Source organism: Ranitomeya imitator, chromosome 6 (assembly GCF_032444005.1).
Source record: "Ranitomeya imitator isolate aRanImi1 chromosome 6, aRanImi1.pri, whole genome shotgun sequence".
Taxonomy (NCBI): Eukaryota; Metazoa; Chordata; class Amphibia; order Anura; family Dendrobatidae; genus Ranitomeya; species Ranitomeya imitator.
The window spans coordinates 184,759,023-184,781,998 of record NC_091287.1 but is presented as its reverse complement, the minus strand read 5'-3'; the positions used below and the strand labels follow the sequence as shown (position 1 = coordinate 184,781,998).

At 43.5% G+C, this 22,976-nt stretch overlaps 1 protein-coding gene across 1 annotated transcript in view; it reads left to right on the top strand.

Moving 5' to 3' along the window:
• The window catches only part of LOC138643633 (maternal DNA replication licensing factor mcm6), a 332,741-nt gene extending 312,311 nt beyond the window's left edge, over nt 1-20,430 (top strand). Inside the window, exons 16-17 of the mRNA XM_069732489.1 lie at nt 12,350-12,489; nt 20,308-20,430. Of these exons, the coding sequence (XP_069588590.1) occupies nt 12,350-12,489; nt 20,308-20,430 (263 nt within the window). The remainder of the gene's footprint in view (nt 1-12,349; nt 12,490-20,307) is intronic.
• The last annotated feature ends 2,546 nt before the right edge of the window (nt 20,431-22,976 follow it).

Genomic DNA, 22,976 nt, shown 5'->3' with positions numbered 1-22,976 from the left:
GCTGTTATGTTTTTGTGGGAGGATACACATACACGGGCAGGCAGTAGGATGGCAGACATGGAGTTGTCAGGTGTGCAGTGGTCGAAGATTCAAGACATGTGTCAAGTCCTTCAGTGTTTTGAGGAATGCACACGGCTGGTTAGTGCAGACAACGCCATAATAAGCATGAGCATCCCCCTAATGCGTCTGCTGATGCAAAGTTTGACGCACATAAAGGATCAGGCGTCTGCACCAGAGGAAGAGGAAAGCCTTGATGACAGTCAGCGATTGTCTGGTCAGGGCAGTGTACATGACGAGGTACCGGGCGAAGAGGAGGTGGAGGATGAGGAGGATGATGGGGATGAGTATATTTTTAATGAGGAAGCTTTCCCGGGGGCACGGGAAATTGGTGGCGTGGCAAGGCCGGGTTCTGGTTTTTTGAGGGACACAAGTGACGTAGATTTGCCTGCAACTGCCCCTCAACCAAGCACAACCGCAGATTTGACAACGGGAACTTTGGCCCACATGGCGGATTATGCCTTGCGTATCCTCAAAAGGGACACACGCATTACAAAAATGATGAACGATGACGATTACTGGTTGGCCTGCCTCCTTGATCCTCGCTATAAAGGCAAATTGCAAAATATTATGCCACATGAGAACTTGGAACTAATATTAGCAACAAAACAATCAACTCTTGTTGACCGTTTGCTTCTGGCATTCCCTGCACACAGCGCCCGTGATCGTTCTCACACGAGCTCCAGGGGCCAGCAGACCAGAGGTGTTAGAGGGGCAGAAATCAGAAGTGGCGTTGGCCAGAGGGGTTTTCTGACCAGGTTGTGGAGTGATTTTGCTATGACCGCAGACAGGACAGGTACTGCAGCATCAATTCAAAGTGACAGGAGACAACATTTGTCCAGTATGGTTACAAACTATTTTTCATCCCTTATCGACGTTCTCCCTCAACCGTCATTCCCATTTGATTACTGGGCATCCAAATTAGACACCTGGCCAGAATTGGCAGAATATGCATTGCAGGAGCTTGCTTGCCCGGCAGCTAGTGTCCTATCAGAAAGAGTATTCAGTGCTGCAGGTTCAATACTAACAGAAAAAAGGACTCGTCTGGCTACCCAAAATGTAGATGATCTAACCTTCATTAAAATGAACCACAACTGGATTTCAAAATCTTTTGCCCCACCCTGCCCGGCTGACACCTAGCTTTCCTATGAAAAGGTCTTGCCTGTGGACTATTCTGAATGACTTTTCCAATCTCGTAATTTTCTTCACCTGATTGTCCAGCATACGACATGTTTCCACCTCACGAAATGGCCAAACTCCCCACACGGGGCCGTGCTATCGCCACTTTGCGCTTGGACCCTTGAGAGTGCTGTTTGTCTGAAGAGGTGGGTGTGGCCGCTTTTGGTCGACGGCACTGCCACTGGGTCCCTCATAGTACAATAAAGTGTCTCTGGCGGTGGTGGTGCGCACCCAACGTCAGACACACCGTTGTAATATGAGGGGCCCTGTGCCTGTAACGCCGGCCACAAGACAGTTCCCCCCCCCAGCTCAAACAGTGCTCTACCACTAGCAAAATTATCTCTCACAGCTTCACCAATGTGTAGTCTAGGCGCTGACATCCTTCAATGCCTGGCACTGACAATACCATTGTTTTGACATTTTTGTTATGTTAGGCCTTCGAAGCCTGTCTGCGGTCCCTTCTTTCTACAACTACTACACTGACCAGGCCACTGCTGGCCGTGTTACCCTGGAACCAATTTAAAAGTGCCTACAGTCAGCCCAATTTTGTTATGTTAGGCCTTAGAAGACTGTCTGCCGTCACTCCTTCCACTAGACTTCCACTGACCATACACTGCTGCCCATGTACCCCTGGAACCAATTTAAAGTGCCTACAGCCAGCCCAATTTTGTTATGTTAGGCCTTGGAAGCCTGTCTGCGGTCACTCCTTCCACTAGACTTCCACTGACCAGACCACTGCTGCCCGTGTACCCCTGGAACCAATTTAAAAGTGCCTACAGCCAGCCCAAGTTTGTTATGTTAGGCCTTGGAAGCCTGTCTGCGGTCACTCCTTCCACTAGGCCTCCACTGACCACACCACTGCTGTCCGTGTACCCCTGGAACCAATTTAAAATTGCCTACAGCCATGTGTTATTATTTTAGGCCTTCGATGCCTGTCTGCGGTCACTCCTTCCACTAGGCCTCCACTGACCACACCACTGCTGTCCGTGTACCCCTGGAACCAATTTAAAATTGCCTACAGCCAGCCCAATTTTTTTATTTTAGGCCTTCGATGCCTGTCTGCGGTCCATTCTTTCAACTACTACTACACTGACCAGGTCACTGCTGCCCGTGTACCCCTGGAACCAATTTAAAATTGCCTACAGCCATGTGTTATTATTTTAGGCCTTCGATGCCTGTCTGCGGTCACTCCTTCCACTAGGCCTCCACTGACCACACCACTGCTGTCCGTGTACCCCTGGAACCAATTTAAAATTGCCTACAGCCAGCCCAATTTTTTTATTTTAGGCCTTCGATGCCTGTCTGCGGTCCATTCTTTCAACTACTACTACACTGACCAGGTCACTGCTGCCCGTGTACCCCTGGAACCAATGTTAAATTGCCTACAGCCATGTGTTATTATTTTAGGCCTTCGATGCCTGTCTGCGGTCACTCCTTCCACTAGGCCTCCACTGACCACACCACTGCTGCCCGTGTACCCCTGTAACCAATTTAAAATTGCCTACAGCCAGCCCAATTTTTTTATTTTAGGCCTTCGATGCCTGTCTGCGGTCCATTCTTTCAACTACTACTACACTGACCAGGTCACTGCTGCCCGTGTACCCCTGGAACCAATTTAAAATTGCCTACAGCCAGCCCAATTTTTTTATTTTAGGCCTTCGATGCCTGTCTGCGGTCCATTCTTTCAACTACTACTACACTGACCAGGTCACTGCTGCCCGTGTACCCCTGGAACCAATTTAAAATTGCCTACAGCCATGTGTTATTATTTTAGGCCTTCGATGCCTGTCTGCGGTCACTCCTTCCACTAGGCCTCCACTGACCACACCACTGCTGCCCGTGTACCCCTGGAACCAATTTAAAATTGCCTACAGCCAGCCCAATTTTTTCATTTTAGGCCTTCGATGCCTGTCTGCGGTCCGTTCTTTCTACTACTACTACACTGACCAGGGCACTGCTGGCCGTGTTACCCTGGAACCAATTTAAAATTGCCTACAGCCATGTGTTATTATTTTAGGCCTTCGATGCCTGTCTGCGGTCCATTCTTTCAACTACTACTACACTGACCAGGGCACTGCTGGCCGTGTACCCCTGGAACCAACATCAGAAAATATAAAAATAAGTATTTTGCTTATAAAAAAGAAAATACTGGTGAGATATCAAATGCAGACATTTTAACATTAAAAACAAACACACAACTAAAATCTGGTACAGTACTAAAAATGGCCACCAGCTACAATTACTTTCTCCTGCAAGTAGTTAACTGAAAGTTTTTTTAAATTGAAAACACACATATGGCATCCACCGAGTGTTGTCCTGTCGCGTCTTCTTTATATTATTGCCGAGAAGATGCAAAATAATGAAAATAATAAAATCATTAATTACCAAAATAATAGAGAAAGTCAACACCACATTGCAAATAAACATTCATTCCAAATAAAGAAGCAGGGCGCGTCCGAGGGTGAGTATATACCTAATAAGAATCTAATCACCCTCGGACGCGCAATGCTTATTTCCAACAGCCTTCCTTCCTAAGAATCAGCCCTTCCGTCGTGTAGAGAGACGTTGTGTTACACTCCAAGGTGTTCCCCAGGTTGCCTTTCCTGAGCTTCGATCTTCCGGCTCTCGTTTAGTAGTTCTTGGAAACTACACTGCATTAGGCCTTCAAATTGGGTATGGGGTGTAGAGAGAGGGTGTGTTACACTCCAAGGTGTTCCCCAGGTTGCCTTTCCTGAGCTTCGATATTCCGGCTCTCGTTTAGTAGTTGTCGGAAACTACGCTGCATTAGGCCTACAAATTGGGTATGGGGTGTAGAGAGAGGGTTTGTTACACTCCAAGGTGTTCCCCAGGTTGCCTTTCCTGAGCTTCGATCTTCCGGCTCTCGTTTAGTAGTTCTTGGAAACTACACTGCATTAGACCTTCAAATTGGGTATGGGGTGTAGAGAGAGGGTGTGTTACACTCCAAGGTGTTCCCCAGGTTGCCTTTCCTGAGCTTCGAAATTCCGGCTCTCGTTTAGTAGTTGTTGGAAACTACACTGCATTAGGCCTACAAATTTGGTATGGGGGAAACATTGGCGCATCTGCGGTCCCTCCTTCCTCTAGGCCTCCACTGACCTGTCTACTGCTGCCCGTGTTCCCCTGGAACCAATTTTAAATTGCCTACAGGCAGCCCAATTTATTATGTTAGGGCTTCGAAGCCTGTCTGCGGTCCCTCCTTCCACTAGGCCTCCACTGACCTGTCTACTGCTGCCCGTGTACCCCTTGAACCAACATCATAAAATAAAAAAAAAAGGATTTTGCTTATAAAAAAGAAAATACTGGTGAGATATCAAATGCAGACATTTTGACATTAAAAACAAACAAACAGCTAAAATCTGGTACAGTACTAAAAATGGCCACCAGCTACAATTACTTTCTCCTGCAAGTAGTTAACTGAAAGTTTTTTTAAATTGAAAACACACATATGGCATCCACCGAGTGTTGTCCTGTCGCGTCTTCTTTATATTATTGCCGAGAAGATGCAAAATAATGAAAATAATAAAATCATTAATTACCAAAATAATAGAGAAAGTCAACACCACATTGCAAATAAACATTCATTCCAAATAAAGAAGCAGGGCGCGTCCGAGGGTGAGTATATACCTAATAAGAATCTAATCACCCTCGGACGCGCAATGCTTATTTCCAACAGCCTTCCTTCCTAAGAATCAGCCCTTCCGTCGTGTAGAGAGACGTTGTGTTACACTCCAAGGTGTTCCCCAGGTTGCCTTTCCTGAGCTTCGATCTTCCGGCTCTCGTTTAGTAGTTCTTGGAAACTACACTGCATTAGACCTTCAAATTGGGTATGGGGTGTAGAGAGAGGGTGTGTTACACTCTAAGGTGTTCCCCAGGTTTCCTTGCCATTGCTTCGGTCTTCCGACTCTCGTTTAGTAGTTGTAGAAAAGTACACTGCATTAGGCCATACAAAATGGGTATGGGGTGGAGAGAGATGGTGTGTTACACTCCAAGGTGTTCCCCAGGTTGCCTTTCCTGAGCTTCTATCTTCAGGCTCTCATTAAATTGTGGTTAAATGGAACAACTGCATTTGGCGTACTAGTTGGTTTGGGGCCTACTATCGGTGTCTGCCACTCCTTGCTGTTCTCCTCCACTGAACAAAGCTGTGCCGCCTGTTTACTACGGTTGCCAATTTTGAACTGCATTTCGACTACTTACTGATTTGGCCCTACTCTCTGTGTCAGCCTCTCATTCCAGTTGTCCTCCACTGCAATGCCCCCTGGTTATTCCTGTGTTACCAATTTTGAACTGCATTTAGCCCACTTTCTTCTTTGGGCCTATATCTGTGTTTCCACTTCATCGTGCCCATTGCCCAGCCAGTGATGGATGAGTCTGCTGGTACATTGACCCATAACGCAACATTCCCCGTGCACGCTACACAACAACATTGTGACCCTGCTGAAAGTCAGGTTGCTCTTCCCGCATACCATACCACCTTACACGGGGACAAAGAGGAAGGTGCAGATGAAAGTGCAGGTTCCTTCATCAGGTGGGGGGAGGAATACTAGTTGGCGACGTCACTGGCACAGGGCCTCTCATAGTACGCAAAAGTGTTGCTGCCGGTGGGAGGCGCCCCCGCCGTGCAAACACACCGCTGTACTTTGAGGGGCCCTGTGCCAGTGCCAATGCCAACGAGTGGGCCCCCCCTGCTTGCTCAGGTTCACAGCACTTGCAAAGTTGAAATACTTACCTCTCCCTGCTCCACTGCCGTGACGTGGTCCAGATTTCCTGGGCCCACTAATTACTTGAACCAGCCCTACCCCCCACAACTTTAGCCAAATGACCCCCAATTTCAAATGCCTTCCAATTATTATAAGGTAAATTACGCTTGACAAGCTTCATTAAGAAGAATGGATGGTTTTGACATTAAAATGGGCACTCTAGGTGTTTTCCTGGCCCCCACTCACTGCCGACTATGCTGCCCCATTGACTTGCATTGGGTTTCGTGTTTCGGTCGATCCCGACTTTACGTCATAATCGGCCGATTTCACTCGACCCGACTTTGGACATAGTCGGGTTTCGCAAAACCCGGCTCGACTCTAAAAAGGTCAAGGTCGCTCAACTCTAGTTATGAGCACTGACATTGGCGGTTTGTTACCATGGATATGACAACGCTGGATTCTGTTTGCTCAATGGAAAATAAACACTGCATTAATGTTGTATTTTGAAATGATTTCACAATTATCTATTTTGCGGGTGTCTTTTTATTGATCACTATGGACCTTATATTTCTCTGATGTATATTATATGATGTATTTTTATAAGCAATTAGCGGCTGGATCGTGATTGGTGCCCTGTGTGGTATCCTCACTATTTAAGCTGACATTTTGTACCCTTGTGTATGCTTGAAAAAGACCAGGTTCTGGTCGAAACGTTGCTGTTTCATGGCGAAATAAACTTTCTTTTTGATACTACTACACCTGGCTGGAGCACTGTTCATCTACTTTTGGACTGTTTGGAGTATCCGGGATGGTTCCCTGGACGCGGAACGAGCGCCCCTTTGAGTGAGTGCTGTCAGCCCCTTCTTTTTTCTACTATAATAACTCCTGTAACAGTGATTGAAAAGGCACCAAGAAGATGCTTCACAAAAATGACCAATCTTTTCCTTAATCATTTTTTCCCATGGAAAATTCTGCATTAAAGACGCCATCTGAGCATTGTCTTAAAGTGCCTTATTCTAGACAAAAAGATGGCAAAAATGAATTGGAACCAGTATGTCTAAACTCCAGTTGATGCAATTTGCTTTTCTAGGGGTATGTTCCTACAGAATCCATAGTGATAAATACCACCACAGATATTCTTGAATGCTGCAATTTAAGAGGTGAGATGTGCAACCAACGACAAAAGGTGAAATATGTAGCAACATCCGCAGTATAAATTGACATACTGTGCTTTTTAATATGCAAATAACCTCTTTATAGAGGAAGGACACACTCTAGTCCCATCTATTACATAGTTACATAGGTTGAAAACAGACCTAGGTCCATAAAGTTCAACCTTTCTCCACCAATTCTACATTCTTTGTCACAGAATTCTCTATAACTCACAATGCCATTTTTGCTTAGGAAATAATCTAGCCCCTTTTTAAAAGCTTTTATCGTCTCTGCCATTACTTTCTCTTGTGGTAGGACATTCCACAGTCTAACTGCTGTAACTGTAAAGAACCCATTCCTCTTTAGCTTCTAGAATTGCCTTTCTTCCACCCGTAATGTGTGCTCCTAGTCCACACATATTTACACATATAAATGACAACTTCTCTAAAACTTTTTTTTTCCTAAGCTAACAAGCCCAACTTTTCCAAACTCTCATCATAACAAAGGCCTTCCATTGCTAGTGAGAATCTATTTGCCCGCCTTTGATCTGGCTTTAACTTCCAAGTATAATTTTTAAAATGTGGAGCCCAAAACTGTATCCCATATTCTAGATGTGACCTCACAAGTGATTTATAGAGGTGTAATAATATGATAGGATCACTGAATTTTATCTTTAATTCATCCTAAAATCTTGTTTGACTTTGCTTCTGCTGCTTGACATTGAGTACTGTTGCTCCGCTTACTTGTAACCAGAATACCGAAGTCCTTCTCCTGTTCTGCAGTCCCGAGTACACTCCCATTTAATGTGCATGCTGCAATAGGATTACTCTGTCCTAGGTGCAATACTCTGTTTATCTACATTAAATCTTATTTGCCAAGTGTTTGTCCATTCGGTCATCTTACCCAGATGATTTTGTAATATTCTAATATCAAGGTCAGATTTTAATATCCTGCACAGTTTGGTTTCGTCACCAAAGACTAACACTTTATTAATAACCTTGTGGATGGGATTAAGAGCAAAGAGATTAAAAAGAATTGGTCCTAGCACAGATCCCTGTGGGCCCACTGCTGACTAAATCCCATTTAGAGAATGTACCATTTACATCTTTTTCTGGTCTTTTACCCAGTTCTTCACCCATTTCCATATAGCTTTCAATAGTCACTGTTTCAAGAGCTTCAGCATAAGGCTGTTGTGGTACAGTGTCAAATGCTTTTGCAAAGTCCAAATAGATCACATTTGTCACATTACCAAAATCCAGACATGCACTGACCTCCTCATAGAAATCCAACATGTTAGACCTGTCTTCTCTTTTATGAATCCATGCTGGTTGTCTGTTGTTATAAGAATATATTGCAGAGAATAAAATAATGCTCTCAATTCTCAAACTTTGCACAATACTGCAGTCACCATTGCTTTCCGGTATCCACCACATCCGTCATTCAATCCCCTGGCACCACCCCTGTTAAAAGAAAGTCTAACAAGATGAGATACATTGGTCTGTCAATCATTGAGCTGAATTCCCTCAATATCCATGGATAAATGCCACCTGGGCCTGGAAATTTATCAATATTAATTTTCTCAAACACAGGCATGGTTCCTGTTGAAAATTAGTTAAATCAGTTGGTGAACTTTGATTTCTGCCTTGTTGAATGATCTTTGGAACATTCACTTCATTGGTGAACACATATGAAACTTGCCTGCTTTAATATCTCAGCCTTTTGTCTTTGCCCTCTAAAATTTTTGTTACTATTATCTTTTAAGGAGCAGATACCATCCATTTTTATTTCTATGACCACCACATCAAAACCCTATCATAGGCAGCCCAATCTCCAGACCTGAACCCCATTGAAAACCTCTGGAATGTAATCAAGAGGATGATGGATAGTCACAAGCCATCAAACAAAGAAGAACTACTTACATTTTTGCTCCAGAAGCAATGAGAAAAACTGTAGGAAAGCATGCCAAGACGCATGAAAGCTGTGATTAAAAATCATGGTTATTCCACAAAATATTGATTTCTGTTCCCTTCCTGAGTTAAAACATTAGCATTGTTGTTTCTAAATTATTATGAACTTATTTTCTTTGCATTATTTGAGGTCTGAAAGCATTGTTGTTGTTTTTTTTGTTTTTTTTTTGAGCATTTTTGTTTTTCTAAAACTAAACTAAACTAAAATACAAAAATTATTGCTTGGAAATTCAGAGACATGTTGTCAGATGTTTATAGAATAAATTAACAATTTAAATTTTACTCAAAAATATACCTATAAAGAGAAAAACTAGACAAACTGAGCATTTTGCAGTGGTCTCTTAATTTTTGCCAGAGCTGTACTTATTAAGAAAATATTTGGGATTTAGTTGGTCAATGGCAATTTGTTTTTTTTTAGATACCTTTTACTAGCTTGATTTCTTATTTCCATTTCATTTGACATCTTTATACTCCTGAAATGCTATTTCTGTTCTCTCGGCATTCAAGGTTTTTAATGCCCTTTGTTTTTACGTTATACTTTGTATTGTCTTATTTATCCATAATGATTGTTTTATTCCTGGACATTTCACTACCAGAGGGTATATGTTTTGCTACAGGATTCTAATAGTATATCTTTATATGTGCACTTTTTATGTTTGGCATTCCCAGCTACCATGATATGGTCCCATTCTGCACAATTAACTCTTCCCTTAATTTGTTGAATTCAGCTTTTCCTAAGTTCCAGGTTTTTGCATTTCCCCATTTAAAATGTTGTACTCAATATTACAATGAAACTTACCATATTAGTATTATGTTGTCTGCCTCCCAAATGTTCCCTGACCTGTAGATCTGAAATTGTATCTGGTCTGTTTGACATGACCAGATCCAGCAGATTACCTCCCCTGGGTGGTTTATATCCTGAACTGCAGATAGAATATTCTGGTCGTGCTAAAATCTGCAATTTCCTATGTCCGATTGAATGTCTAGAGCAGTGGTCCCCAACTTCAGGCCTCGAGGGCCGCCAACAGTGCTGGTTTTCAAGATTTCATTAGTATTGCAATGGTGGTAATGTGATCATCTGCACAGGTGATGATTCCAACCCCTGTGGAATACTAAGGAAATCCTGAAAACCTGCACTGTTGGCGGCCCTCGAGGCCTGGAGTTGGGGACCACTAGTCTAGATAGTTAAAATCAACCAAAATTAAGGGCCCTATTATTTGCTGCCTTCTTAATTTGTAGCCGCAATTACCTGTTCAGCTCTATTAGGAGCAAACTGCAATTATCATCTTTTTATTATTGCCATCCCCATGTGCGCTGTGTGCAGAATTATTAGGCAAGTTGTATTTTAGAGGATTATTTTTATTATTAATCAACAACTATGTTCTCAATCAACCCAAAAGACTCAAAAATATCAGAGCTTAATATTTTTGGAAGATGGAGTGGTTTTTTTTTTTAGAGTTGGCTATCTTAGGAGGATACCTGTTTGTGCAGGTAACTATTACTGTGCAGAATTATTAGGCAACTTAATAAAAACCAAATATATTCCCATCTCATTTGTTTATTTTCACCAAGTAAACCAATATGACTGCACAAAATGTAGAAATAAACATTTCTGACATGCAAAACAAAACCCCCCAAAATTAGTGACCAATATAGCCACCTTTCTTTATGATGACACTCAACAGCCTTCCATCCATAGATTCTGTCAGTTGCTTGATCTGTTTACGATCAACGTTGCATGCAGCAGCCACCACAGCCTCCAAGACACTGTTCCGAGAGGTGTACTGTTTTCCCTCCCTACAGATCTCACATTTTATGAGGGACCAAAGGTTCTCTATGGGGTTCAGATCAGGTGAACAAGGGGGCCATGTTATTATTTTTTCTTCTTTGAGATCTTTACTGGCCAGCCACGCTGTGGAGTAGTTGGAGGCATGTGATGGAGCATTGTCCTGCATGAAAATCATGTTTTTCTTGAACGATACCAACTTCTTCCTGTACCACTGCTTGAAGAAGTTGTCTTCCAGAAACTGGCAGTAGGTCTGGGAGTTGAGCTTCACTCCGTCCTCAGCCCGAAAAGGTCCCACAAGTTCATCTTTGATACCAGCCCATACCAGTACCCCACCTCCACCTTGCTGGCGTCGGAGTGGAGCTCTCTGCCCTTTACTGATCCAGCCCCTGGCCCATCCATCTGGCCCATCAAGAGTTACTTTCATTTCATCAGTCCATAAAACCTTTGAAAAGTCAGCCTTAAGATATTTCTTGGCCCAGTCTTGACATTTTATCTTATGTTTCTTGCTCAAAGGTGGTCGTTTTTCAGCTTTCCTTAAGCACACCTTATATAGAGTTTTGATGTCATTAGACAACACCCCTCCTCATTAGAGATGCACATCACCTGATTTACTTGGTAGTTGGCTCTCAAGTTTGAACTGCTTGGAGTAGGACAGCATGTATAAAAAGTATCATGTTATCAAAATACAACGTGCCTAATAATTCTGTACACAGTGTATACTTGCCCATACGGACTAAAGCTTGTCGCAGCTCCCCCTAATGTCCTCAGTGAGCACAGGTTTTAAGTTGGAATTTAATGAAAATACACACTCCTCCACAATTTTACCTTTTTTTTTTCTTGTTATCCATGTCACCACTAGTATGTGATTTGCATGCATGTGGTCATATGCCAGGTAGACGCACGTGGCCTCGCTTAGTGCAAGTGTATTGAGAGAGACTGGGCATTTCTAGTCAGAAAGCGCCCACTCCTGGCACCAGCCCTGGAGAATTCTCAGTGCATAGTGCATGCACTGTGAGGATTCACAAGTCTCCAGTCACTCTAAGGCTGGACAATCCCTTTTAAAAAGTATTTCCACAATACATAGGATAATAACAAGCCAAATAAGAAGCTCAATTTGTAGAATTGTTGTTTCGGGGTGTTTGCCCCTCATCATTGAAAAGCAGGAGAACTGTATTTCCAAGTGAGAGGCCTTTGACAGGGGGCCTAAGATGCACTAATAAACTTACTCTGCATATATTCTTCAGTGCTTTTTAGTAAAAGCACTGAAGAATATATGCAGAGTAAGTTTATTAGTATTAGTATTAGTAAGTTTATTAGCCATTACTATTTTAAATCCCACATGAGGACATGTGTTAATATTTAGCATAAAAACTAGTGAAATCTACTTTTAAGTTATGAAAAATAATTTATAAAGTACTAAGGGAAAAAGACTTGGTGTCATGCACTTGTCAGACTTTATGATTTCATACCTAATGATGTTTTTCATACAGCGGAAGATGACTGCCAGTTGAGGAAAAGTGACCTGGTTAACTGGTATCTGAGAGAAATTGAAAGTGACATTGAAACTGAAACTGAATTAATCCTTCGAAAAAGTTTAATTGAAAAAGTAATTTACAGATTAATTCACTTTGTAAGTATTATTATTTTATGTAACAAAGGAAAACATTCCAATTTATTTTTGTTGGGTTAGTTAGGCTATATGCACACGGCGTCTTTTAGACTCTGACACAGCTACTCAGTTTACCCAGGTTATGCCACATCAGGAAAACTCCTTTTCCTAAAGTGGCTTTACCAGCCATTTTGCTGTCATTCTTGTGGCGGCTCTGCTGCCAGCGTCTTTTATTTTATACTGTCAAGAAAATAAGCATATGACTTTCTCTTCAACCATTCCATGGTTTCTGAACCCTGAAGCAGTTAAGATTATGCACAATAAGAAACATGTACATGCCAATATTTCTTTGACATTGCTGTGCTGTAGCTGACTTTCTAAAATGGGTAGACAAGTGGCGTGCTTTCTCTAGCAGATCCAGCAGCTCAGAGTAGCTTTTGAGAAAACGTTGAACCACGAGGTTAAGCACATGGCCCAGGGAAGGTACGTGTGAGCTCACCTTGCGTCAGAGCCCCCATCAGGTTCTGGCCATTGTTACACACAACCATGCCTGGCTGTAGATTCAGCGGTGTGAGCCAAAAATCTGACTGCTCTTTCAGAGCTGTCCACAACTCTTCAGCATTGTGTGGTTTGTTATTTAAGCAGGTTAGCTTCAGCACAGCCTATTGTCGCTTGGCTGAGGCAGTGCTGCAGTGCTTCCAGCTTCTGACTGATGCACTCATTTCAGAGATGGAGGCTGAAGAGGAGGAGGTGGTGGTGCAGGAGCTGTAGACTGTGGGGTCAACCCTGGTTGACATAGGGCCCGCAATCCTCGGCGTGGGGAGGATGTGTTCCATCCCAAGGTCCAAATGGGTCCTGGCTTCCACTATGTTAACTCAGTGTGCCGTCAGTGAGCTGTACCGTCCCTGCCAACAAGCTTTTGTCCACGTGTCTGTGGTTAGGTGGACTTTCCGAGTAACGGCATTGTTGACGGCATGGGTAATGTGGGGCACGTGCTAGTGTAATGCCGGTATGGCACATTGGGAGAAATCGTGGTGACTGGGATCGGGGATTGGCTTGTACACAAAACAGTGGAAGAAGCAGTGGTGTCACCTGCACAGAGTGTTCCTTGAGCCTGGGGTTCGGCCCACAAAGTCAGGTGCTTTGCAGCCATGTGCTCGATCATGCTGGTGGTGGTCAGGCTGGTAGCTTTGCTACATCTGCTGATGCAGGCATGGTAGGTGCTATTATTCAGTTCAGACTCCACAAATAAGACCTCAGGAGTGGACATGGATGTCCGACATATGTACCATCCTCCAAAACTTTGAGGACTGCACCAAGATGGTGAGCGGTGATGATGCCATAATTAGCATCACCATCCAGATTCTCTGCATTCTGAAAACCTCTCTGTTCACAATTTAAAAAGGATGCATTGCAGGGAGAGCCTGAGGACATGGAGCAAGGAACCGTACAGGGTGATTACACACAGTCCAGCCTCATGTCGTCCCAATGTGGATTGGTCGACAATAAAGAGGAGGAGGAAGAACAGGAGCTACTTTTATGTGTATAAACTGTACTACAAGCACAGCTGTCTGTTCAGCGTGGTTGGTCTGAGGACAGCATGGTCAGTCATCCTGTTGGTGAGGACATGGAAGTCTTGCATGTTAGCAGTCTGGCACGCATGGCTGATTTTATTGCGCTGCATTTCCCATGACCCTTGCATTATTACAATTGTTGGTGACTCATTACTGGTTGGTGACATTTCTAGGCCCACGCTACAAGGAGAACTTTCAATCTCTTCTTCCAGAGGCAGACAGGTGTACTAAAATGGTGCAGTACCAGAGGGCCCTTGTAGCAGAATTACTAAAAAAATCTTCCATTTGACAGCGCTAGCAGCAGACATCGGAGTTTGTTGTACATCCAAGGAATACAGGTGAGAGAAACAAGTTCAATCCAGCACAGGCAGGGGAACAATGGCAAAGTTCTGGGACAGTTTTCTCAAACCCTTCCATCGTGTCGGCACGAAGAAAATGGGTGCTTTCACAAAAAGTGCAATGTTTGGGAAGGTGCTGAAGGAGTACCTTGCCGATTGAACAAATGTCCTCCGTGATTCCTCTGTGCCTTATAATTATTGGGTATCCAAGCTGGATACGTGTCATGAACTGGCTCTCTACGCCTTGGAGGTCCTGGCCAGCCCTGCTGCTAGCTTTGTCAGTGTGGGTTTTTAGTGCCGCTGGCGGGATTATAACTGATAAGTGCATCCGCCTGTGAACTGAAAAAGCTGACAGGCTGGCTCTTATAAAAATGAGCAAGGGCTGAATTGGCAAGACATCTGTACACCACCGAATGAAAACAGAGAAACATTTCCTCAAATACATTGTGTTTTTTGGGGAGGTGTATTTTCATGCACCTCTTCACAACCACACATGGGTATACGCTTCCTGATTTTTTTTTTTCTTTTTGATGTTATCCTCCTTCTTATCCTCATCCTCATCATCCACAACCACTGTAACACCAGGGTGACTGTCTTCCGTGACGCAAATGCAGTGCCCCATCGTCCTGGTCGTTGCAGTAATGTCATTCTCCTCTAGGGGGGAGTGATGTTACGTCTGAAGGTAATAAAGAAAATCACTTTACCAGGTATCACAAACCACACAACACACTTCACACTCCTGTCCACCAGGGGGAGCTATGCTCTTATTTAGTAGGGCACTCTTCACAATTAGGTAAAACTGGTGGTCTGGATAGGAAGTTAGGCAGAAGCGAGCGGGGTTTCACCCAGGCAGCACCAGTCTGGCGGAAGCTGGCTGGGCTTCACCCAGTGAGCTGCTATCTGCGCTCCACTCAGGTAGTGGGTCCCTGACAGGGGTGGGATCTTGTCAGAGGCCTAGATAGAAGGACACGGAGCTGCGACGACCTACCGATGCGGCAGCATCCTAAGAAAGAGACATTGAAGGAGAATTGTATTGTAGAGGGAGAGAAACGAAGTCATAGCAAAAGGAGTGGAAACCAGAAGGCGTTCTGCCCTGTAAAGGCTGCCTTCTTTCTGAGGTGCAGGATCCGGTACCCGGAACACCGAGGGAGTCATCGTCTCCAAGCCTGGCTCCAGACACTGGCAGGACAGCTAATTCCATATTAGTTGCCAGACCCTTACCCAGGAGGCACAGTGGCAACTATGGGAGGCCGGGGAGTGCTAGAGTCCCTGTAAAAAGCCTCAAGCCACCAGTCATATGGGTTGATCCTATCCATCTGGGGGGACAGAGAGAAAGACTTAACATCTAGAACACCAACACCGTTGTGAGGACTTTATGAGAAGCTTAGCAGTTAGGTACTACAACATCCAGGTGCTAGAGGAAGGCTACTGATTTCCACCTGGATAAGGGGACTCTTGATTTGCCTTCAGACCAGCCGAACTCTACCTGCCCTTTGATCTGGTGCTCTGGACTGTGGATGCCGAAGCCTTCAGTAAAAAGATAAAGACTGCAACCTTGTGTCCTCATTCTTCACTGCGCCTTTCACCATCCACCATCTACACTCTGGGAAGCCCTGGGAACACACTTCACCTATGGGAAGGTTATACCATCTAGCTGCCATAACATCACCCTGGCAGACCCCTAAGCAGCGTCGGTCATCCTGACCGAACACCACAGGTGGCGTCACGAACATTTCCCCTTTAAAGACCTTTCCCTTTTATCAACGGACCCCCCGAGGGCCACAGACCGGGTCAGCCACCGTGAAATCCCCCTTTGAAAGCCAAAGGGCCCGGTACTGAGTACTCCACTGCCCTACACGGGGGCGATCCACAAAAGTCACTAAATGTTTGTTCTAGGGTGTTCTTATGATGCCAGTTGCTAATTTGAAACAAAACAAATTTACTCCTCCAGGGGGAAATGTTTGTCAGCCCATGCACTTAGTGTATGGGCATTACAAGTCTAGGAGACCCACCCCTTTGTAATGGGACAGTTTTTTTATGAGGCCCTCCTCCATGTTTCTTCCAAGGGGAAATTGGGGTGAGTGCACGTTTGGGTCAAGGCGGCCCTTGCATTCAATGCATAAAAACAGTTTGGCAGGACCAACGGAAGAATGTGAAGTGGGTTTTCCTGTGGCCATCCATTACCTGGGGTCAAAGGCTTCCTTTGGTGCATATGACTTGATAGCAGAGCAGGTCTTGCATTCAATGCAACATTTTTTTCAGGAAGCCCTCCTGTACCTCTCGTGAAAGGGGTGTATCATCATTCTTTGCAGCCCAGCCACTCGCTGCATAGGCAATAACAGCAAGGAGACCCACTGTTTAATAATGGCCCTTTAAGAATATTAATGCCGCCTGATGCCCCTCTAAAAATAGGCTTTGTGATTTTTGAGTTCCTCCTTCATAAACGGAACAACATGTCTCCTTATGTGTCACACACCACATGGCCAGCTAGGGTTGTTAATGGTTACAATGATATTTCCCAGTGAATGCATTTGTATTGGTTGAAAGCAATGCTAAAGTTGAAAAATGCATCAAAAACGCTGCGTGTGATCATAGCCCAAGTGGTGGAGGAACATTTTGGTCTGGGGTTAATTATTTTGCCTTATATTCAAGTCATTACCCTGGAAAGGATGCACCTTAACATATTTCGCAGCAAAAATCCATTTTGGTTTTGTTTTTGTATTTTTTGGTGCACCTGTAAAAATGGTGTGAAACTCTGACAACATTATTTACAGCTGTGACCTAGGAGTCAAATGCTTCTAGGGGCGATCCCCATGATGTTTCCATGTCATTTGAGCAGTGCTTCCATCATTTTCAGACCTTTTTAGACCTTTAAAGGACCCCCGGGGGGATCGCTGTAAAAATACTCGGGTTTCCCATAGACTTACACGGGGCTCGGTGCTGGGGTCGAGTACCCGAGTATTCCAAGCAACGAGCACCCGAGCAGTTTAGTGCTCACCCATCACTAGTCAAAAGGTATCCAAACAAAAATGGCAGAGATTTTAGCGGAAGGGGCACTATGCGAATTTTGGAACACAAATTTGGCACTATTTAGAATAGGCTGTCATATCTGCAGAGCCTGTGTGGTTCAAGACCAACAGAAATCCCCATTAATGTATTTTCTGTGAATCATACCCTCTAATGTTTCATCTATGGAGGTAGTGAGTAGTTTGATACCACAATTTTTTATGCAGTTGATGGAACACAAGTTTGAAAGATTACAATTTGCATTTTAGGACTTTTTTTTGTACGTTCTAAGGAAGACACCTCAAATTTTATTACACTTGCTTTTCAGTGTTCAAAAATACATCCAATATGGCAGCAATGTGAGTACTGGACACCCAGCTGTGCCTAGAATAACAGATGGTGCACCATTTGTTTTTTAAGGTAAAATTGAAGATCCAGGACCCATTCTAAGCTTTCAGAGACATTGAGCAAACAAGAAAATCCTTCCAGGAATTATTAGTCATAGAGGGAGGCATGCTCCTAAAAACACATTTGCTGATTATAAAACTTGGTCTTGCTAACCAAACAGTTGCCCTGCATTTGCGTATATTGTAGCAGGAAGAATAAACTGTATTGTAATGAAGGGTAAAATGTGGAGGAAAATGCCGCCAACTATGTGGCAAAGCTGAGTGTTCTAAAGATGAAAAAATATCAGCAGAGCTAGAATGGCAGGTTTATCTTTCAGAGACTGGTCGTACAACATCCGTTTAGCTCCATAGCAGGCTTCCACCCGCAGGGTAGGAACTGCTCTGTGCACAATACAACCCCTATCCCCTGCAGAATCGGTAAAGTATTGTCTGGTACAGGAGATTCAGCAAGATCCATACAGTAAAACCCATAGTGTATAAGTACAGAACAGCCATATTATTAGAGATTCTCCAATGAAATGATCATGCTCTTAAAACCAATATAAATCTACTATATAATTGTCTAAGGGGTACTTCCATCTGTCCTTCTGTCTGTCTGTCTGTAACGGTTATTCATTCGTTGATTGGTCTTGGCAGCTGCCTGTCATGGCTGCCGCGACCAATCAGCGACGTGGACAGTCCGGAAGAAAATGGCCGCTCCTTACTCTCTGCACTCACTGCCCAGCGCCCGCATACACCCCTCCAGTCTGCCCTCACACAGGGTTAATGGCAGCAGTAACGGACCACGTTATGCCGCGGTGTAATGCAGTCCGTTACCGCTGCTATTAACCCTGTGTGACCAAGTTTTTTTACTATTGACGCAGCCTATGCAGCGCCAATAGTAAAAACATCGAATGTTAAAAATAATTAAAAAATACCCCGCCTTTCCCGCTCCTCGCGATGAAACCGGCACGTTCCGGTCGCACGGATGGTCTGGCAGAAGGGCCTGCCATGACGTCACGGTCATGTGAACGACGTCATCACAAGTCCTGGGCGGAAAGGACCTGCCGTGACGTCACGGTCATGTGACCGCTACACGGTCATGTGACCGACGTCATGACAGGTCCTGCATGACAAGGACCTGCCGTGACTTCACAGTCATGACCGTGATGTCAGCACACCCTGGGACCGGAAGATGCCGCCTGCACCCCACACAGGCGACAGTGCTACAACGCGCCTGCGGAAGGTGAGTATATGTTTATTTATTTTTTTTTAACCTGTGTCATACGTGGCTGGGCAATATACTACATGGGCTGTGTAATATGCTACGTGGCTCTGTGCTGTATACTACGTCACTGGGCAATATACTATGTGGCTCTGTGCTTTATACCTTGTCACTGGGCAATATACTATGGAACTGGGCAATATACTACGTGGCTCTGTGCTGTATACTATGTCACTGGGCAATATACAATGTAACTGGGCAATATACAATGTAACTGGGCAATCTACTTCGTGGCTCTGTGCTGTATACTATGTGGCTGGGCAATATACTACGTGGCTGGGCAATATACTATGTGGCTGGGCAATATACTATGTGGCTGGGCAATATACTATGTGGCTGGGCAATATACTATGTGGCTGGGCAATATACTATGTGGCTGGGCAATATACTATGTGGCTGGGCAATATACTATGTGGCTGGGCAATATACTGTGTGGCTGGGCAATATACTGTGTGGCTGGGCAATATACTATGTGGCTGGGCAATATACTATGTGGCTGGGCAATATACTATGTGGCTGGGCAATATACTACGTGGCTGGGCAATATACTACGTGGACATACATATTCTAGAATACCCGATGCGTTAGAATCGGGCAACCATCTAGTAAGTAATATTAATGGAAAAAAACAATTTTGTGTAGCAAGACAGTCGTAAAAACAGTCAAACTATGATAAATGGTCAAAATTTATTCAAAAAAAGTAGAAGAAAAACAGCACTCACCTGGTTTGAAGAAGTCAGTCCATTTTTATTTTCATTCATTCAGGACAACTGCATAAAGTGCGATGGTGCTACCAGCGTGAAGGCAGGGGTGGGGATTTCAAGGGAGAGACATGACTGACAACGAACGTTTCGCGCTTAACTTGCGCTTCAACTGGTCCATGTTACTAAGTATTACAACCACATTTACAAATGTAGAAGTTCGATATGTCCTAACAGAACGGCGCACAGTGTTATCGGTTGTTTTCGATCTCCAAAAGCTAACAGCATAGTGTGAAAGGCTAAAGATGTATGCAAAGTAAAGTTGTTTGTTAACCTTTTACCAGCGATCTATGGCTCAGCAAAATGCTGGCGGGAATTCACTTGCAGCAAATTGCAAAAAATCAATTTTCTGAACAATATAAATTTGTATAAAGTTTGAGAATTCAATTCCACTGGAATAAATTTGTTGAGCTCTAGGAAATGCCTTTCGTTACAACTTTCTACTGTTAATTCGATTTTTTTTTTCTCCATTTTTATTTTTTTTTTAAGGATCATATATTGATAGAACTCAGCAAATCTGATTTAAAATCCCTAGATGAGAAAAATGATGATGAAGCTTCAGAGGAAAATCATATTTTGGTAGTGAATCCGAATTATGTTTTAGAAGACTGAATGGATACAGGCTTCGCTTCTCTAGAATGATGACGGTTCTCTATTTTACTGTATTTTGGAAATTGATTATTTGAAATAAAGCATTATTTAAATTAAATACTTTAATTTTTTTAAAATTATGCTGTAATGTGTAAAAATGGTATAAGTATCTATTTGTTTGTGCAACAATATGCTCGCTGTACTACCGTTTCTGTAACCACCATTCATTTCTATGGGAGGAGCTCACATGGCACAGAGCTGCTGTGCTCCGCTGTTTTCAGTACCCTGCCTCTGTTGCCTGAAATCTACAAGTTATTCCCACATTGGCCATGAAAGGCAGAGATGAGAATAACCCTTTAAGGTTCAAACATGCTGCTCAGCAGAAAGACAATATAGGTTCATTGCTGGGAGCCATGTGTACCCAGAGAAAAATACCTCAACGTAGATGACATCTGATGGAACGTGCTATGATTTCTTCGTGGTATGAGAATGGAGAGGATTTTTATCAAGGGGTAAACTACTAAGTTGTGTGTTCCTACAAGTACTTTACAATTGTTTTAAGGTCTTAGCTTTATATTATATTAAAAATCAGATGTGGGTCATTGTAAGATATGAGCAATTGCTGAGAAGTAATTAAAGCATTCTGTTTTATATGAGCATTGGATGCTGAATTTTCAACAGTTTCTACAAAATACCTGAATGATCATCGTACATGTATCTGTAAGATTTAAGTGAACAAAACTGATCCTGCTTAGAGATGCGCAAATCATTTGAATAAACATTCGCTGACTTTGGCTAATATTCCCAAAAATTCAGTTAGCAGCAAAATAATTAGTGAATTTCAATCCTGTAAAGCTTGTAATTGCTCAGCAAATACACATTGAGGAGTGAGAAACGTGCTGACTAGGGTTGAGCGAAACGGGTCGTTCATTTTCAAAAGTCGCCGACTTTTGGCAAAGTCGGGTTTCATGACACCCGATCCGACCCCTGTGCGGGGTCGGCCATGCGGTACGCGACTTTCGCGCCAAAGTCGCGTTTCAATTACGCGAAAAGCGCCATTTCTCAGTCAATGAAGGTAAACGCAGAGTGTGGGCAGCGTGATGACATAGGTCCTGGTCCCCACCATCTTAGAGAAGGGCATTGCAGTGATTGGCTTGCTGTCTGCGGCGTCACAGGGGCTATAAAGGGGCGTTCCCGCCGACCGCCATGTTACTGCTGCTGATCTGAGCTTAGGGAGAGGTTGCTGCCGCTTCGTCAGAAGCAGGGATAGCGTTAGGCAGGGTCCATTAACCACCAAACCGCTTGTGCTGTAGCGATTTCCACTGCCCAACACCACCTTCGGTGTGCAGGGACAGTGGAAGCTACATTTTTTTTTTTTTCCCCTCAGTGCTGTAGCTCATTGGGCTGCCCTAGAAGGCTCCCTGATAGCTGCATTGCTGTGTGTACGCCGCTGTGCAAACCAACTGCTTTTTTCAAAGCACAAATCCTCTCTGCACAGCTATCTTTTTTGTTTGTCCACACTTTTTATTTAATTTGTGCATCAGTCCACTCCTTATTGCTGCCTGCCATACCTGGCTGAGATTACTGCAGGGAGATAGTAATTGTAGGACAGTCCCTGTTTTTTTTTTTTTTTGTGGGAGATTAAGATTGACATTTCTGCTAGAGTGCCATCCCTGTGTGTGCCATCTCTCAATCAGTGGGCCTATTGAAGCCTATTTATTTTTTTGCTTGATTTGGGTTATAAAATCTACCTGAAAAAATCACTACATAAATCAGTGGGAGAAAAATATTGGCCTCAGGGCTTGTGTGCCACTCCTGACTCCTGTGTGCATCATCACTCTCAGTGGGCCATAGAAAGCCCTTTTTTTTTTTTTTGCTTTATTTGGGTTCTAAATTCAACCTGAAAAAATCAATAAATCAATCAGTGGGACATTAATATTGGCCTTTGGGCTTGTGTGCCAGTCCTAAGCGTGCCATCTCTCTCTCTCAGATAGTGGGCCATAGAAAGCCTATTTATTTATTTTTTTATTGGGTTTATAAATTTTCCCTGAAAAAAAAATAAAAAGTGGGAGATTAATATTGGCCTCTGGGCTTGTGTGCCAGTCCTGAGCGTGCCATCTCTCTCACAAATAGTGGGCCATAGAAAGCCTATTTATGTTTTTGGTTGATTTGGGTTCTAAATTCTACCTGAAAAAAACAATAAATCAATCAGTGGGAGATAAATATTGGCCTCTGGGCTTGTGTGCCACTCCTGACTCCTGTGTGCGTCATCTCTCACTCAGTGGGCCATAGAAAGCCTTTTTTTGTTTTATTTGTTTTCTAAATTCTCCCTGAAAAAATCATTTTATTTTATTTGGTTTCTAAATTCTTCCTGAAAAAATCATTTTATTCTATTATTTTTTTTTCCTAAAGTCTCCCTGAAAAAAAAAAAAAAAAACAAATCAGTGGGAGATTAATATTGCCCTTTCTGCTTGTGTGCCAGTCTTGACTCCTGGGTGTGCCATCTCTCTCTCTCTCTCCAATTGTGGGCCATAGAAAGCCTATTATTTTTTTAGCTTGATTTGGGT